The sequence below is a fragment of the Larimichthys crocea genome, chromosome X, assembly GCF_000972845.2.
Source record: "Larimichthys crocea isolate SSNF chromosome X, L_crocea_2.0, whole genome shotgun sequence".
Lineage (NCBI taxonomy): Eukaryota > Metazoa > Chordata > Actinopteri > Sciaenidae > Larimichthys > Larimichthys crocea.
In genome coordinates this window covers 51,652-69,900 of record NC_040020.1, presented here as the reverse complement: position 1 = coordinate 69,900, position 18,249 = coordinate 51,652, and the positions used below count along the sequence as shown (strand labels likewise).

General features: G+C 43.8%; 1 protein-coding gene across 5 annotated transcripts in view; it reads right to left on the bottom strand.

Annotated features, from left to right (window-relative positions):
* LOC104936523 (SLIT-ROBO Rho GTPase-activating protein 1) overlaps nucleotides 1-18,249 on the bottom strand; it is a 61,905-nt gene that overhangs the window by 3,742 nt on the left and 39,914 nt on the right. For all 5 annotated transcript variants that reach the window (XM_027283452.1, XM_027283454.1, XM_027283451.1 and 2 more), the window contains 19 exons: nucleotides 14,663-14,858; nucleotides 13,222-13,276; nucleotides 13,012-13,119; nucleotides 9,493-9,555; nucleotides 9,216-9,413; nucleotides 8,949-9,077; nucleotides 8,652-8,873; nucleotides 8,459-8,560; nucleotides 7,232-7,429; nucleotides 6,944-7,028; nucleotides 6,811-6,838; nucleotides 6,662-6,695; nucleotides 5,628-5,688; nucleotides 5,469-5,546; nucleotides 5,253-5,387; nucleotides 3,996-4,101; nucleotides 2,247-2,471; nucleotides 1,020-1,099; nucleotides 499-679 (listed from right to left, as the gene is read on the bottom strand). In XM_027283452.1, coding sequence (XP_027139253.1) covers nucleotides 499-679; nucleotides 1,020-1,099; nucleotides 2,247-2,471; nucleotides 3,996-4,101; nucleotides 5,253-5,387; nucleotides 5,469-5,546; nucleotides 5,628-5,688; nucleotides 6,662-6,695; nucleotides 6,811-6,838; nucleotides 6,944-7,028; nucleotides 7,232-7,429; nucleotides 8,459-8,560; nucleotides 8,652-8,873; nucleotides 8,949-9,077; nucleotides 9,216-9,413; nucleotides 9,493-9,555; nucleotides 13,012-13,119; nucleotides 13,222-13,276; nucleotides 14,663-14,858 — 2,284 coding nt within the window. The remainder of the gene's footprint in view (nucleotides 1-498; nucleotides 680-1,019; nucleotides 1,100-2,246; nucleotides 2,472-3,995; nucleotides 4,102-5,252; nucleotides 5,388-5,468; nucleotides 5,547-5,627; nucleotides 5,689-6,661; nucleotides 6,696-6,810; nucleotides 6,839-6,943; nucleotides 7,029-7,231; nucleotides 7,430-8,458; nucleotides 8,561-8,651; nucleotides 8,874-8,948; nucleotides 9,078-9,215; nucleotides 9,414-9,492; nucleotides 9,556-13,011; nucleotides 13,120-13,221; nucleotides 13,277-14,662; nucleotides 14,859-18,249) is intronic.

The window sequence follows — 18,249 nt, the reverse complement described above, 5'->3', positions numbered from 1 at the left end:
AGACGGACAAACTAAACTCCTTGGCAAGACCAAGCGGCAACTTCTGTGGCTGTGAAGTGAAGTCAACACAGGAAGTGCCAAAAAAAAGCTGCAGTTCCTCTAGCGTCCACTTGAGGCTGGCTCCAGAAGTGAGTCAGTCTCCATAAGTCCCCATGTCCAAATGTCCAACTTCACAGCAGAAATAAACATGTTTACAGCCTGGTACAAAAAACAGTTTTGGTCTCTGTAGCTAATTTCCCCGTTCATGACAACTGTACTGAGGGTGAATTTATATACAACTCACCTGTTCACGTTATATTAAGACTTAAAGTTAAGTTATAAGAGCGTGGACGCTTTGACTGACAGGTGGGTGACTCGTTTTAGCAACCGGGCGTCATTCAGCTCGATGATCCACGTCTTTGACGATATTTAGATTATTTTATATTTTAATGGATACACAAATAAAAACATATTTTAAAATGTGTGTGTGTGTGTGTGTGTGTGTGTGTGTGCACTCGCCTGTCCTTCACCACGATGTACTGATGAGGCACGAGGCCATGGTTGCCGTTGTGCCGCCCCTCCCACCAGTCATGTGACGCTCGCTGGAAGAGCTGCAGGGACGCTCCCTTCTTGAAGGAGAGCTCGCGGCCCGACCGGCCCACGTAGTCGAACCTCGCCACCGCCTCCACCGCCTCACCTTCTGCCAAGAGAGAGAGAGAGAAACATGAGGAGGTGGAGGGGGGGATGAAGATAAGAGGCAGACGTGAGAATGGAGGTGAACCTGAACCTGTCAATCAGCCGTCTCTGCGGCTTTGTTCCTCTCACGGCTCGACCAATCGGAGAAGAGCGTTAAAAAGTCTTTTCTATTAATTCAGATAGAGAGACGAGGAGGGAGGGAGGGATGTCTCCATGGCTGCTGTTGCCGTAGCAACGCCTCTCCACCATCAGCACCACCAGCAGGACACAGAGGGATGGGGATGCGTGTGGGCGGTGTGTGTGTGTGTGTGTGTGTGTGTGTGAAGGTCAAAGGTCGTGCGTACCCTCGTCGCTGGTCTGGGTCTCGGTGCCGCCGTCGGGCTCAGCCTCCTCCAACGCCCCCGGCTCGCTGAACGGACTCTCGCTGATGGAGGAGAAAGGGTGGAGAGAGAGAGAGAGAGAGGGAGAAGGTGTCAGGCGGTGGAGGAGATAGACGTTCAAACATGGCAACAAAGGGTGGAGCACAGATGGAGAGAAGGCTGCATAGCAAGAGTGTGAGGACGAGCATGAAAACATGCAGCTTCAGATGAATGTCAAGAGTTTTTGATTGGAACAGAACACACACTCCTCTCTCTACATCTCCGTCATGTTGCAGCCGCTGTTCTCCACACAGACTCTGTTAACTTGCTCAGATTTGGTCATTCTTCTGGTTTATGTGCTTCTAAATATGTAAATATGCTCTGTGGTTTACATCGTTTTTACTTTTGGGCTGCTTTTAAATCTGCACAGGGTGTTTTATTTTGAAAAATCGACCACATTCTTTATGCTGTTTCTGTGCAGATTGACACTGGCTGCTCGTGGCGTCCAGTCAAAAATACAAAAACAACTGCGTATTCTTGTTGGAGATGAGCTGAGTGGACACTTTTACATTCACTAGAACGACCATGATCGGCTTTTCACGATGCAGATTCGGAGTTTGGTATTCTGTAGATGCATAACAGCCCTTTCAGACACTTTCAGGTGCACCCCACGGCCAAGGTTCAACCTGCTCAACCCAGATTTGTCTCCTCGTTGGTCAGTGCAACCAATCGAACAACAACAATCAAACATTTTGGCAAAAAAAAAAAAACCTTCTGTGCCGGAAATCGCTCGCTAACTTGGTTAGCAGGCGGCAGAAGAAAGACGTCAAGTGGGCGTTTCTGACGTCACGTTAAAACTATGAAGCAGCAAGGGGGGTTTTCAAAGTCGTGACACTGTTGGCCCCACCTCACAGTTCCCATGATGCTTTGGGGAATACCACGAATTCAGTAAGTCTGTATTTGTTGACATTTTGTCGAATTAGCACCGGCAAAACGTGACGATTCGGAAGCGTTTATTTGTGTTAATGATATTCTCTGTCAGTTAATGATGTCAGTCTGTGTTTCATGAAGGATAATCAGAGTTCAGGAGGTTAATCTGCATGGAAAGTGAGAAACAGGCTACACACAAGAATAGTAATAACATTATGATATGATAATTGGATGAATATAATTAGCCCCTAATGAAATGACATGAATATTAATGAGTCTCACCAGTACTGGTCCCCAGTCATACACTTCTCATATACCGGCCCGGGCAGCTCCTTGGTGTCGGGGAAGATGTTGTCGTGGTTCAGGATGACCGTCTTGACGACCTCGTTCACGTGAGCCTGACAGGCTACCTGGTCCAGCGTGTCCGGCGTGGGCAGGAGGGTGGGGCCGAAGACGATGGCCAGGTTCCCAGCATCCATCATGTTCTCGTCGCTGTACTGGGAAAGGCTGCAGAGAAGGGAAACAGCAGGACTGTGCTGAAACATCGACAAGATTTAAGAATAAAAACACCAGCTGCCATCTTTAATGCTACTGTCACCCAGTGCTTACTCATGGTGGAAATTGTTGGGTCCATGTAGAGCAGGTCTCAACCATAGACCCAACAATTCCACCAATGAACAAGCAGTTATATGTCAAGTGTCATGAGAAAACCTCTGTTATGATTTGGCACAATGGAGCCAAGTTCTGTTCGAGGATTCTCGTAAAAAGAAGGATTTTCCTTGACACTGTCACCAAGTGCTCGCTCATGGTGGGAATCATTTGGTATTATAAAAGTGCCATCTGATAACTTCTTAACTTGTTTCTATCCAGGTTCTGTTCAAGGTTTCTGCCTTTCAAAGGAAGTTTTTCCTCGCCACCATCACCAAGTGTTTGCCCATGGTGGAAACTGGGATCAATTCAATTTTACTTTATTTTATATAGCGCCAAATCATAACAGAAGTTATCTAACTTTCCATACAGAGACCTAACAATTCCCACCATGGACAAGCACTCAATCAGTGTATTTACATTTTGTAAATATGCTTGTTTTTCTATAGTTAGTTTGTGGACTCAGCAGCAGATGACCCACCAAAGCTTTTCCTTGCCACTGTTGCCAAGTACTTCCATGTTTCAATCTGATACAATTTTATTTCTATATCACCAAATCATAACAGAAGGTATTTCATGACACTTTCCCTATACAGGTCTAGACTGTACTCTTTATAATATTATTTACAGAGACCCAACAATTCCCACCATGAGCAAACATCTGCAAAGACCTGATAGACCACCATTCCTGTGGCAGTTGTTCGTGCACCATGATCAGGGTTCTGCTCGAGGTTTCTGCCCCTTAAAGGAAGTTTTTCCTTGCTGCTGTCACCAAGTGCTTGCTCATGGTGGGAATTGTTTGGTCTCTGTAAATAATACTATAAAGATATATTGAATTTAAATAGTTTAAACATGCACAATTTTAATTTTGTAAAACGATTCAACAGATTTCCTTTAAATTACGACCTTGTAGCTCATTATGTAATGATCTAATTTGTGTTTGATAATACGGTTATTGTTTAAAAATGTTTGTATTAATAAAGTATTGATGATAAAACGCTTTATTCACTAGACTTTTATCTCAGATTTCACACGACCTGGAGGTTAAAAACGAATTCAAATAAAATTAAATTCACTCTGCTTGACGGTGAAGCTCCTGGCTTACCACCGGAGCTGAACGACTTCATATGGCTGCTAACAAATACATTCAAGCTGGTAGATCACACCTGCACATCACACCTCTCCATCCCTCGCTGCTCTCATGCTATATTTATTTGAGAGGCTGCAGAGATGAAATGAGCTCTGCTACATGCTCTAAGTGAGCACTTCACCATGAGAGAGGTTTAAAACCACGCGATCAGGAGAACAACTCTGGCAAATGGAAAGAAAATGGGCGATAATCAGAAGCTGTGAGGGCCTGGGTTTGCGTGAGTGGATACTCACTGGTTGAGGAAGGCGAACAGGTAACGCATCACCACCAGCGTCGCCCTCGGGACGCCCAGCAGGATCTTACGGATGCACTGCGCTCTCTCGTACATGTTCTCGATTCCTGCAGCAAGAAATGCACACGAGAGAAGCCGTCGTCAGTCTCTGAGACATCGCGAGGTGTAACGCAACGACACATCCTGAAAGAAATATCAGCCGGCTTCGTGTCTCCGCTGAGGAGAGAGGATGAGTTTCAAAAAGACAAAAGAGACACAAAGACAAAGAAACTGAGAGGGAAAGTGAGCGCGTGGGCTGAGGACAGAAATGTAGTCTTTAGTGCCACATGAAGGAAAGAAAACCGTACAAGAGCGCTATGGCAACATGAGTTTTAGCAACGTTGATCTGCTGTAAAAATTGTGTTTTTAATGCTACTAATTACATAGTTGCATCTACCATAACTGCCGTATATCCCAAGCAATATTGGATTTTTAGGCCAAAGTCATTATCGATTTAACGTGACTTATGTCTTGTTATTTTATGTGTTTTTGGTATAAAATAAGATATAAAGAAAACTGTCTGGTGGACAAACTTTTAAAAATTGAGAATTGAAAATTAAATTACATAATTGTCTTTTTATTTTGTGGCAATTTCTTACACATACACATAAAATGATCCCAATAAATAAGTGATAAGTTCGCCGAATTGTCTATTAACTGTTCCTGTTTTCAGTGTACCCAAACACGTAAAGACAACTATCACTGAATTACCTTGATAATGGAGAAAACCTAAAAAATATGTTCTGAAGTGTCTTTGTCCTCTAAATTTCTAAGCATTTGTGAATTTTTATTTGGGATGAACGTCGGAGATAATGATGCAAAAAAAATTCACACTGAATCTAAAAATATGTGTGATATCACGTCTGTGTGTTCAGACTCTGTAGAAGACACATTTGCAGCAGTTGGTACTTTAATTGCCTACAAAATTGCTGACTGCGTTGACAAACTGTCAAATTGGCAACCAAATTACGTGAACCAACTGTTCGGCACGAAAACAGTCGAATGCAAATATCGTGATCGTCAGCACAAAACAACAGTAATCAGGATTTAAAACGTCAAAACTGCATGAGGCAACACATCTTTTGACATGCAACTTTGCCCCGTTGACCGCCAGTGTCAATGTCACTAACCACTTCATTTCACATGGTTACGGACAGACAAACAGACCCCACCTTATTAAAGTACTGCACATCAACAGTAAACACACTGCGGTACTCACGGACGCAGGAGATGAGGTCATTAAATCTTTCCTTTGGAAACAGCGGGTTCTCCAAACCCCTAAAGTAGAGCTTCAACACCCCGGCCACAGAGTTGATGTCGTGGTTGCTCTCCTCGTCAATCAGCGGGTCATTACCTGGAAGACAGACAGAACGAGTTTAACGACATCCAAGTCAACCACCTGTCAGTCGCCTGACCCTTCAGGTGACCTGCTCACCTCTCTCGAAGGAGTTCTTGATGTCGTTGACCTCCACCTGTGATCCCGACACCCGGAATATGCCTTGATGCTGAAGACCTGTTGGGAACAGAGGGGTGTCGTTAAGACTTTCCAAGACCTGCAAAACCAAACCTATCAAACCTGAATGTTGAAACTCACCGTGTAGGTTGATGTAGCGGATGCAGCTCTCCACAAGCAAAGGTATGGCTTTGGTTGAATCCTATAAAGACGAGTCATCAAGTATACACGGTTAGCGTTGGTTATACAAGTTCTTATCGACTACTGGTTCAGATTCTTGTCACGTTATTTCAGTCGCAGACAGCCACTTCATAAATCAAACTGGAGTTTGGTGGTAAAAATGGTAAAATAAGAAAAGAATGTCGCGATCTATATCGTCTATACCTTTCATAACTAACCCTACATCACAGTTGACATGGTCAGGCCAGATACTGGTGACATATGTGGTTAAACATCAATTCTAACTTGATAGCGACTTTAAAAAATAAAGTTTAGGTCTTTATATGTTTTCTGTAATGAAAAACACAAAAACCAACAATTGTTTCGATCGTCCCTCAATACTTTATCGTCCCAAGTTCATTACAAATTTATATATTTAAAAAAATGCTCACAAATATACAAACTACATTGTCAATACTTACAATCAATCCCAAAAGCTCACAAATATATAGTTCAATTTTTAAAACATGTAACTATAATCAGTGATTTACGTAAAGAAGTGGGTCACTGTAGTTTTATCAAACAAGGACATTTTTTGGGGGGACTACTTTAACAAATGTTGTTATCCTAGAGATAACGGGATAATTTCTCGAGATCTCAAGATAATGAAACTTTGTTTTCCCGAGATAACAACGTAACTAACCCAAAATCTCGAGAAAATAAAATAAACTGTAAGAATGTATAACCGCTTAGGACTTTATGTAAACAAGAGCACTTCCCTTTACTGTCATATACCGTGTACGTAATATTCAATCATTTTTATCATCTCTGACTGTCTGCAGTAGGGACAACTTCCCCCTATCACAGGATCAGGCACAAAAATAGGATTTTGCAAAGTGAATGAAGGAGACATGTACCCCTCCGTAATCCCTGGTGGATTTTATGCCCTTTACTGTCAGATATTACCACAAACACCCGGCGAAACAAGCTGAAGCCTGAAAGAAGTGAAACTCTACCTGGTGCTTGCTGTGGGAGTTCTTCCGCCCACGACTGTAATGAGCAGAAAGAGCAGAGAGTTAAGAGGAGTGTCTCAAACTGAAGTGGTGGGAAGCGACACTTATTATTAACGAGAAGAGAAAATATGCATGGCGACACGAAATAATACCTGGTAGTCAGTAGTTCAGCTTTATACCCTGTGAGGAAGAAAGGCAGTTTTAAGGGCAGGAAATGTTGATGACCTCCTCAATTATAAAATAAAAGACAGACGACATGAGAGAGACGGTTAACGGACGTCTTACCCTCCGCTAAGGCTTTCTTCAGGATGTCGTGTTTGGCCTGGAGTTTGGAAATGAGATTGCTCCCCTCCAGATACTCGCGGAATTTCTGAGGATTAAAACAAACAAATGAAATCAATTAATTACTCTTCAAATGAGGATATATGGCGTCCAATGACGGATGTTTTGGGGTTTCCAGTCTTGTCAGCGGAAATCCAGGCAAGGGACACTGGAGTATCTACAAACATCTCTACATCTCTACATCTACAAAACAATATTAAGTATGAACATTTGGCTCTGCTGCTCGCTCACAGTGAAGTAGAAGAGCTCCGTCTCCTGCTGGTTGGCCCGTCTCTTGGCCAGACTCGGTTTGTTCAAGTAGCCGTCCGACACGCTGGACTTGACGGACTCGGAGGACGGGCTGTGGGTGAAGCTCTGGGAGACGTCGTAGTCGTCCAGCACCGTCATGTCCTGGAGGGTGGTCAGGGTCGCTCCCCAGGTCTTCTTCACCTGGAGTCGGGGGCAGAAAATGGACTTTGAAACTTTACCATAAAAGCTCAACCAGTCATAAATTTAAATAAATAAGTAGCAGAAATAAATGAATAAATTATTAAACTTTAATTTATGTAACGGAGCCTTACTGCTCTTTATCTTTGTCCATAGGTGCACTTATAACGGTCACGGTAACGCTGTGACGGTGGTTGACCATCAGTGGTAATAGCGGAAGGTGAAGGGATGACCAGCATTGTGAAAATGGCGGATTAGGATGCTAGTTGCAGTGAATATCGCAACATAGAAATATAAGTTGAACATATGTTTTATATTTATATTCTGGCAGTCAAATGTTGGACAGTTGCAGTTCGACGAGAAGAACTGGTCATCATTTCCGGTAATCTAACGTTGCTCCGATAAACGTCCCAGAGCTGCACTTGAATCCATTTTTTCCACCTTTAAAAACACAGAACTCAACATCTGCGCTCGTATGAACACCTGACTGAACACCTCAATAAATCCCATTACTGCACGAGGTTTCACGGATCACGAGTTACGTATTCGCGATTGTTTTAGAGCGGCGTTTCCGTAACGTTTGAAATTAAATGCGCGCGTTCAAGCACAGCTCTGTTTATGTATGCAAAGTGTGTTTGTATTTACAGCAAGGATAATGGGTGTAAAAGTGTTTTTATTTGTACATGATAATCAGGGTGTGTGTGTGTGTAGGAGTGTGTGTTTGGAAGCTGCTGAGACGTGCAGATGCAGCTCGTTAATCCAGACTCCTTCAGCATTTTTATGCCCTTCAGGGTGAGTTAACAGCTGCCCTCTGTGCACACAACACTCCAGTCTGCTCCTCAACAAAACAACGGACAGGACGCCGATGCCGTTGCCGCTTTGAGGTGGCGCGAATTTATTTTTAGGGGATTCATCTGCCCGATTAAAACAGTATAAATTATCATAAGATCATGTAAAGTTTGTATCAGTTAATTATAAATCTGCGTCTTTGTTTCTGTGCCACAGATAATAACTCGTCGTTCTGTGTCTGACCTCTTCGTTCTCGATCTTCAGGGACGCCAGGCGGGTCTGGAGCTGCGTGAGGCGAAGCGTGAGCTCGGCCTGGACCTGTGGCTGGGAGGCAATCTGGGTCACCTGACAGGAAGTAGAACAACAACAGGACAATCAGGAAATCACCAAACAAACATCGGGTTGGTTGGTTGTTTGGTTGGTGAGATGTACTGACTGTGTCGCCCATGTGAGACTGGAAGCCGAAGCGTTGTGGGGGGCAGAAGGCGGTGGGGTAGAGGCCCAGCAGACGCTGCCTGTCTCGGGCGGGGTCAAGGCCCTCCACGGCCCCCTCCAGGACCTCCAGACCCGCCCTCCTGGAGGCTTCAAGGCTCAGTTCGGCTGATAGGTAGGTCCTCAAAGCCCGGCTCAGACTGGAGTGGTACCCTAGGTCACAGCACTGAGACAGACAGAAGAGCTCATTTTAATGTTTCATTCTCATTTGCAATGTTCCGCCTTATTGTGTCATACTCACGTCTATGATGTCGGGCAGGTCGTGGATGTAGTATTTAAAGACGGAGGCGTTGGTGGCCTCCAGAGTCAGCAGATACTCGTTCCTGGCTTTAAGAGTCTTCAGTTTGTTCTCTGAGTACTTTGCCTTCCTCTAATGAAGAAACAAACACATTGGTTAGATGACCTGAAACTTTAAATTACCCATATCTAGATTCAATTATTTAAAAAATGTTTCCTCCTTCCTCGCGACTTGAAAAAGAAGACAAAGACTTGAGATTCATCCTCGTACCTTCTCTCTCATCTTCTCCATCTTGCGGGCAGCGTTGCGTCTCTGGTGGCGCTCTTCTATCCGCAGGCCGAACACTGGCTCCACCCCTCCGCCCGTCCCCGACACGCCTTTCACGCGCCCCTCCTGACGCTCCGCCTCCCGCAGCTTGGTCTCCGCGCTGATCGTCTCCACGTGGTACATGTGATACGTCTTGATCACCTAGGTAACAGCGGCCCATGGTAACACGAACACGGATGCTACAGATTCCAGATTTTATTCGTCAGGGTTGAACACTTACCGTGTAAAGCTCATTGAGAAGCTTCATGAGGTCCTCCTGAAGCTGGAAGATGATCTCCTTACTCTGAAAGAGAAGAAGAGGTAAGCAGAAAGTCGTCGTCTCAGCTCAGACGTCCCACAAAATAACATTTAATCAACTCACACAGATTCTGTATCTGTGATTCAGGAGTTGAGAGCAAATTCACGTGACCGTGACGCTGTTGTCAGTGTCAGGGAATCAACCCAGAGTTCCGACGTCCATCACGTGATGCACAACGGCCCCCCAAAAACACTTTTTCTGATCTGTTTGATCCGATAACAACCGGAACAGTTTAACTATTTACTCTGTCTCAGAAGATCCGAGTAATTCTGTGTCTGTTCATTGAACTTTCTTTGGGATCTTTCAGGGTCTGTATTGACTTGGTGTTTAGTCCGGATTCAGACCATGGTCCTGGACCTATTGAAGCTCTCATCATGTTTCAGATGAAACGTTTCACCTCTAAACTTCTGGTTTACTTGTGACCGTTTGGCGTCCACACTATTGTTTTTCAAATCTTTATTATTCTGTATTTATTACAGAAACCGTTCAAATATCACAACGTTCAGCTCATGCAGCACATTATGGCGTGTGTTTTACTCATTAATACCTTTCCTACTTTTTAAAATATTCAGCTTTTTCCACATTCCACACAGATTGTACATTAAAATGAATGGCACAACCTTCAACACTTTCAACTTCCACTACTCCCACATACTTTGTCCTACAGAAACCATTAAAATGTCATTATGTTCAGCTCATTTGGGACATTGTGGCGTGTATTTTACTCATTAATACCATTTATACTTTTTAAAATATAATCACATTTTACATTCAAATGAATGGCAGAAGATCTTTCCTTTCTTCTACAACGTTCAGCTACAGACTTTATTACAATATTCTACTATTTTCAATATTTCACACTTTCATTTCAGCAGAAGGCATCCACACAGTTTTATAGTTAGAACTGAATTTTATTGCCTTTATTTGTCGGTTTACTTTGACAGATACCGTTAAGGACTGAGCCTTTGTACACGGGGCGCCACACACTGCTTCAGGCCCGAGTCCAAAAAATGAAAACAGATTCATCTCTAACAGCTCCTCTGGGAAATATCTCGTCTCTTCAGCTGCTAAACGCTCCTCCATGTTCTGCCGAGCGGGTCGAGTACAGTCGAGCGCCGAGAGGTCGAACAGCGAAACAAAGAGCTGGAACTCAGATTTGAGTTCTTCTTCCAACAGAACCAGAAAAATAAATAAATGACCACACACAAACAAATGAACCGAGCCGAGCTCGCCTGCCTCATGCATTAAACAGCCCCTCCGGTTTGAGGAGGGAGCGATATGGCAGCGCGGCGCCACATTAATATTACATTATGCTAAATGACTGTGGAATCCCAGGATGGATGAGTCCCGTTCCCATGGCGCCCGCTGAGAAAAGATCAGCTGAGCCCCGTCGCCATGGCCACGGGGGCCGGCTGTCAGCGTTGTCATGGCCACGCCAGGCCGTCAATCAGAGATTCTGACGACGTGACGGACGGAGGGCTCGCTGCTCGGGAGCCACCGCCAGCCGCCGCACTTTAGTTAGCATGAATAAAAGACGAGAGATTAATTATGAAGACGGCGAGCTAAAGTCGGAGGCGGGGAAGAGCGTGTGCGAGGCGGCCCAACGGACCTCAGGGGAGTTCTGACTTTTACTTTTCATTAGAGTCAACTCTTCAAGAAGCCTCGAGTTCTGCAGGAGGAAGTCCCAGCTGGAAACTAACAGAGTACATTTACTTTAAGTACTTATGTACAGAAATGAGACATTAATATTTATTCCATGCTGCTTTATTCTTCACAAGATCTCAGAGAGGAATATTGTGCTTTTAACTTCACAGCATTTATTTAAGACGTTCCAACCCTCACCGATCGACCGTGAGCTTTGAGTAGTGACCCAAAGAAGGAGATCGCGGATACGAGCAGCCGGAATGAGCTTCCTCCGCTGGGCGAGGGAGGTCAGAGAGCTGAAAGGAGCCAGCTGAGGTGGTTCAACATCTAATCAGGTGCCTCCTGGGCACCTTCCTTTGGAGGTGTTCTTGGAGACCCTAGGGCAGACCCAGAACCCACTGGAGGGACTATATAAGCCTAATTAGCCTGGAAACGCCTCGGGATACGTGACCCGACTCCGGATAAGAGGAAGAAGATGGATGGTTGATCTGATTTTACAGATTAAAGCACCAAAAGTGCATGAAGTAGTTAACACCAGCTCCATCTCGACCAACAGTAACATTAAAGTGCCGCTTAACCGCGTAGTAGACACTCTGTATGACGAGTACTTTTACTTTTGATACTTTAAAAGGCGAGTGCCAAAAAACGCAACAACCTTCTGTAAAAACAATGAGTCTGACTGAAATGTACGCTGAAAAGCAGAGACACAAAGAAGTTTGATCTGGTTTGTTTCCGATGGTTTTGCTGCAGTGGTTGAGCGACTAAGACAGCGAAAGAGAGTGAGCGAGCGCCGGCCTCGATAAATTTGTTAAATCTGAGAAATAAAAAGTTATTTCCTGATCATTTCACAGCGGTTACATTGAACACAAATAGAGAAACCCCCTGTAAGCTACAAGCTGTAGATATTTTGTTAAAAAAAAACTAAAAAACATTCAAACATTTCTCTCTGTTTTGTTCTGACAAAGTCACCTAAAGTTTTACGGAATAAATTTGGTTCGGCAGCAGATGAGCAAGGCGACGTTTTGACGTTTTTCTAACTAATCCAGCACCGATTTGTTTTGTAGACGTGTCGGGAACATTTGAATAAAGTTAATTTAAAATAAAGACAAGAAGAATTGATCGTATGTTTTAAATGATCATATATCAATGATCATAAAACAGCGTTTCATGCCTCATGAGTACTTTAAATACATGTTCATACTTCAGTATTTTTACAGTGCAGGACTCATATTGAAGTGTTTTTTTACAGTGTCCTATTAACACTTCTTCCACCTCTGATGATGTCAGCATTATCAAAAACATAATTTCCTCTCTGATCCGTGATGAATCACTGCTGCAGCTTTTTACATATTAATGATTTAAAGACTCGTTTTATTTCGTACACGTTAAGAAAATTGGAGGCTTTATTCCATTTAGCTTTCCTCCCTCTCTGTGCATGCTTCACTTCACAATCTATTACCGGAGACCGCGACAGATTTAAAGGCGGACACAGACGGGAGAGAAAGGGCGGACCTCGACTGGAACGTTTATATCGATTTACAGTAGAAAGTTTGCTTTTATAGCCAATAAAACGTCCCCTTAAACACGTTTTATTACCAAGTCTGAAGCTCTTCCATCCTGTAGACCGGAGCACTCTCCTGATCGCCGTTAACGTAACAGGATTCATTTTCACGTGTACGTAAGCAAGAAGAAAAATAATCTGTCCAGTCTGATTGTTTTTGTTAATTGTGCATTTGTTGGGGACTATTTCGAGTGGCGGATGATTATTTCTAGTAGTAACATTGAACATCAGCTCACCCTCTTCAGCAGGCGAGCCGAGTCCTCGCTGATGTGCGTGAGGCGGGTAATGACGTTGTTCAGGTAGAGGTCGCTGAGGGTGGCGTGGTCTTTACTCTCCCTCCTCACCTGGAAAAACATTTTTAAAAAAGAGAGTAGGTAAGGTGGAGGAATAATCTCGGATGTTTTTTATATTTCATATTGTCAAATTGTTTCGAACACGCAACCGACCTGGTTTAACAGCAAGTACCAGCAGTTCACCGGAGAGAGAAGGTTCTGGTCCTTCCTGGAGGAGACACAAGAGACTCTTCAAATCACGTCTATGACGACTAAAAGTAGAAATACTACAGTGTAAGAATACCCAAAGTAAAAGTACTCCTTATGCAGGATGACAGAGTATAAATATTATATAACTTTGGATTATAATTGATGTGTTCACTTTCATGTTACAGCTGCTAAAGGTGGAGCTCATTTTAATTACTGCACATACTCCCCAGTCTATAATAAAGCCGACTAATTAATTTGTTAATTAAATTTCACATTAATAATCTGATTTTTTCAAAGAAGCTTTAAGAGATCAAATATTAACAATTTAAGCCGTCCCAACCTAAAAACTGCAGTTCCTCTTGTCGTCCACTTGAGGCTGGCTCCAGAAGTGAGTAGAAGGTCGAAACCTTGTTAGCTTAGCTTAGCTTAGCATATAGACTGGAAATAGGGGGGAATCAGCTAGCTTAGCTCTCTATTAGCTAACAATAGGCTAAATCATGATAACACCAAGCTAAAACAAGCTAACAATAAACAAAAACAAGCTAACACCAAGCTAAAACAAGCTAACAATGCGCTAAATCAAGCTAACACCAAGCTAAAACAAGCTAACACCAAGCTAAAACAAGCTAACAGTGAGCTAAAACAAGAGAATCAAGCAGCAACTTCTGTGGCTGGAAAATGAAGCCAATGTGGAAGTGCTAAAACCTGCAGTTCCTCAAACGTCCACTTGAGGCTGGCTCCAGAAGTGAGTAGAAGGTCGAAACCACTCCCAGGTCTGGTGGTTGTTAGCTTAGCTTAGCATAAAGATTGGAAATAAGGGGGAATCAGCTAGCCTAGCTCTCTATTAGCTAACAATAGGCTAAATCACGATAACACAGAGCTAAAACAAGCTAACACCAAGCTAACAATGAGCTAAAACAACTTAAAGTCTGGAGGTTGTTATCTTAGCCTAGCATAAAGACTGGAAATAGGGGGGGTCAGCTAGCCTAGCTCTCTATTAGCTAACAATAGGCTAAATCACGATGACACCAAGCTAAAACAAGCTAACAATGAGCTAAAACAAGCTAACAATGAGCTAAAACAAGCTAACACCAAGTTAGAAAAAGCTAACAGTGAGCTAAAACAACTTAACAACAAGTGCTAAAAGCTGCAGTTCCTCTAACGTCCACCTGAGGCTGGCTACAGAAGTGAGTCAGTCTCCATAAGTCCCCATGTCCAAATGTCCAACTTCACAGCAGAAATAAACATGTTTACAGCCTGGTACAAAAAACAGTTTTGGTCTCTGTAGCTAATTTCCCCGTTCATGACAACTGTACTGAGGGTGAATTTATATACAACTCACCTGTTCACATTATATTAAGGCTTAAAGTTATGCAGGGTTAAGAGCGTGGACGCTTTGACTCACTTGTATTGCTGATGGTCTTTCGTGCTGCGTGTTTTGGCCATGAATCTCTCGGCGAGCTTCTCCAGGTTTCGGGAATATTCCGTCTCGATCTCGGCCTTCTTCCTGAAGAAGTCCTGCAGGTCCTGAAGCAGCTGGACTCGCATCTCAGTCTGCTGCTCCAGACATCGCTGCTGCTCCACCAACTGGGCCCGCACATCTACACAAACACACGTGGATACATTAGACGTTTTGACTCTGTTTGATGGCAGCACGACCACAGATTGAAATTTTCACGGTGCACGGGTTGACGGATCATTCAGATGAGGCCACACAAGACGAGTTGTTGGTATTTTTGTTCAGAATTTGGGTCTTAAGACTTTGCAATGAGGTCGGTTCTTGGTGTCTCTGTTTTGCAGAGAGCCAGACACAAATTTAAAAGCTAGGGTACACGAAATAAACCAAGCAGGGCCAACAACTGGCTACAGTCTGACTCACTGTGGAGTTGGGGTTCATCTTCTGGGGAGCACGAATGTCTGTCACAACCATCCATACACCTGTGCGTTTAGCATGGCTAAAAGTAACAGTTATGAACTTGTCAGTCAAATATATTCAGTTTACAGCAACATGAAACTCCTGGTTTTGGAGGTTAAAAAAAATAAACACCTCGGTAGGCTACTGTATTCAGTTAACAACTAACTAGTTTTGGAAGTTAGTTGTTGACTGAATTTGCCGTTAGCAGGCAACAGAACTGAGGCGATTTACAGACTTTATGATGGAAACATTGATAAGTAGTTAACTAACTGTGGTTAGCTCAGTTAGCCGTGGAGCTAACTGAACTGACTCAGCAGGAAAACTACCTCGATAAGTGGATAGAGTGGTGACCGCTAGTTTTGAAAGTTGTGTTCGGTCCAAGATGTTATGCTAGACCATAGCCCTAGCTGTGCTACAGATAGCTTTAGCCTAACCACTTGCTAAAGTAGCTAACCGCTAATTGTTTAGCCCTCTAGCTAACCAAACTGACTCAGCAAAAAAATAAATAAACACCTCGGTAGGCTACTGTATTCTCTGCCAGAGTGGGGGCCGCTGGTTTTGGAGGTTGTGTTCGGTGGTCCAATGTCCGACCCTGCCCATGTGTAGACGCTAGACCATAGCGCTAGCTGTGCTACAGATAGCTTTAGCCTAACCCCTTGCTAAAGTAGCTAACCGCTAAATAACTGCTGCTGTTCTTGGTTAGCCCTCTAGCTAACCGAACTGACTCAGCAAAAAAATAAAAATAAACACCTCGGTAGGCTACTGTATTCTCTGCCAGAGTGGTGACCGCTGGTTTTGGAGGTTGTGTTCGGTCCAAGGTGTAGACGCTAAAGTAGGACCAACAGGGAATAATGTTACACTACCGAGGTGATTTACAGACTTTACAGAAAGACTGCTAAGTAGCGAACCGCTAACTGTTCTTGATTAGCCCTGTAGCTAACCAAACTGACTCAGCAAAAAAATAAAAGAAACACCTCGGTAGGCTACTGTATTCTCTGCCAGAGTGGGGGCCGCTGGTTTTGGAGGTTGTGTTCGGTGGTCCAATGTCCGACCCTGCCCATGTGTAGACGCTAGACCATAGCGCTAGCTGTGCTACAGATAGCTTTAGCCTAACCACTTGCTAAAGTAGCTAATTGCTAACTGAATCTGCCGTTAGCAGGCGACAGAACCGGGCTCAGCAACCAATCCGAATCCGAATCCGGCTGTTTTTACAGTGTAAATATGTGGAAGCAAACATCCCTCTGCTTTAATATTTAGTGTGTTTGCTTAATAAACGGCGATAAATTGATGATTTTTTTTTTTTTTTTTTGCTGAGCTAATCGATTAAATCAGCTGATTTAATGACCTTTCTCCTGCCTCCGCGCCCTCTCTCTCTAATCCTTTATAATTACTGATGAAGACTGTCCATTTTTCTCAGGAGGAGTCACCTTGGACCACATCCTCATGCCCGCATTAACAAACCCATGCACACACAGTCTACATGCACACACACACACACACACACACACACACACACACACACCATCAGTCAGTCCTACAGTCAGCATGGTAATGCTCGGCTGCACGCTTCACTGGTCGTGCTGTTTCAGAGCTGGATCTATCTGCAGCAGGAGGGAGGGTGGAGGAGAGAGCGAGTACAGAATACACAATGATAACCCCACCTCTCTCTATCACACACACACACACACACACACACAAACCAATCCCCGGGGGACCCTATCCACTCCACTACCTGTTGTCTTGGCAACCACACACTGTGTGAACCATGTGATGAGGAAGGTGAAGACAAGAGCTCGAAAATCTGCCGCATCGACACACACACACACACACACACACACACACACACACACACACAGTTTGCAGGACATGCTTCATAGATCTCTATGGAGACCTTTGGTCCTCACAAGTCTATGAAAGTCTCTCTGTTTGTGTGTATATCGATTCTCATTTATAAAATGGCGGCCTCTCTCTCGCGCGCGCGTTGAAGCTGCAACACTTTCATATGAATGAACGTCTCCCCCCGATGGCGCCAACACATTTTACCCAAGGTGAGGTGGAGTGAGGAGGGATACTCGCTTCTGATTGGCTGGTTCAGCCTAACGGGTCGTCCCCGGCGGTTAACGGTTTTAATCACTCCCCTAAAATTGGTGTTGGAGCCTCTGTTGGGGATGCGAGTAACCACGGCAACACAGCTGATGCTGTGTTTATGGTTAAAGCAACAGTTAGACAAGGGAGGTCGAAACCACTCCCAGCTTAGCTTAGCTTAGCTTAGCATAAAGACCTAGCCTAGCTCTCTATTAGCGTTACTAAAACTCATTAATCTGTTTTTCTTTGCCTAGTTACGGTTGCTAAGCTATGATTGGACCATTGCTGTTCAGGGGAGGGGTTTAGTAAAAGCTAATCATATTGGGACACAACTATTCCTCTGCCTAGTAACGGTTGCTAAGCTATGATTGGATAATCGTCACAAAAGAAGTGAGTCAGTCTCCATAAGTCCCCATGTCCAAATGTCCAGCTTCACAGCAGAAATAAACATGTTTACAGCCTGGTACAAAAAACAGTTTTGGTCTCTGTAGCTAATTTCCCCGTTCATGACAACTGTACTGAGGGTGAATTTATATACAACTCACCTGTTCACATTATATTAAGGCTTAAAGTCATGCAGGATTAAGAGCGTGGACGCTTTGACTGACAGGTGGGTGTTGTTACAGGTGGTTTGTTTGAGCAACCAGGCGTCATTCAGTTGCGGAGATGACCAGACTAAGCTTCAGAACGACTAAGTCCATGTTTTATACAGTCTTTGTGGATAATCTGCCTCTTAATTCTGACACACTGGACCTTTAATTGTCTGGAACGGCTGATTTGGTGTCATGGGTGAAACGTTTGTTTCTCTGCTGTATATTTAATTCATCACATCAAACTTCCAGATATCTAATGGTTGTTTCGAGCCTTTTCCCCAGACGATAGTATTTATTCAGGAGTAACTAAAGACCAGGTATCCTCAAAGGTGTGACGTGTTCGTGATGGATATTATTTCGTGGAATAAAAACAGACTAGTGAAGCTCTGTGTAATCCCA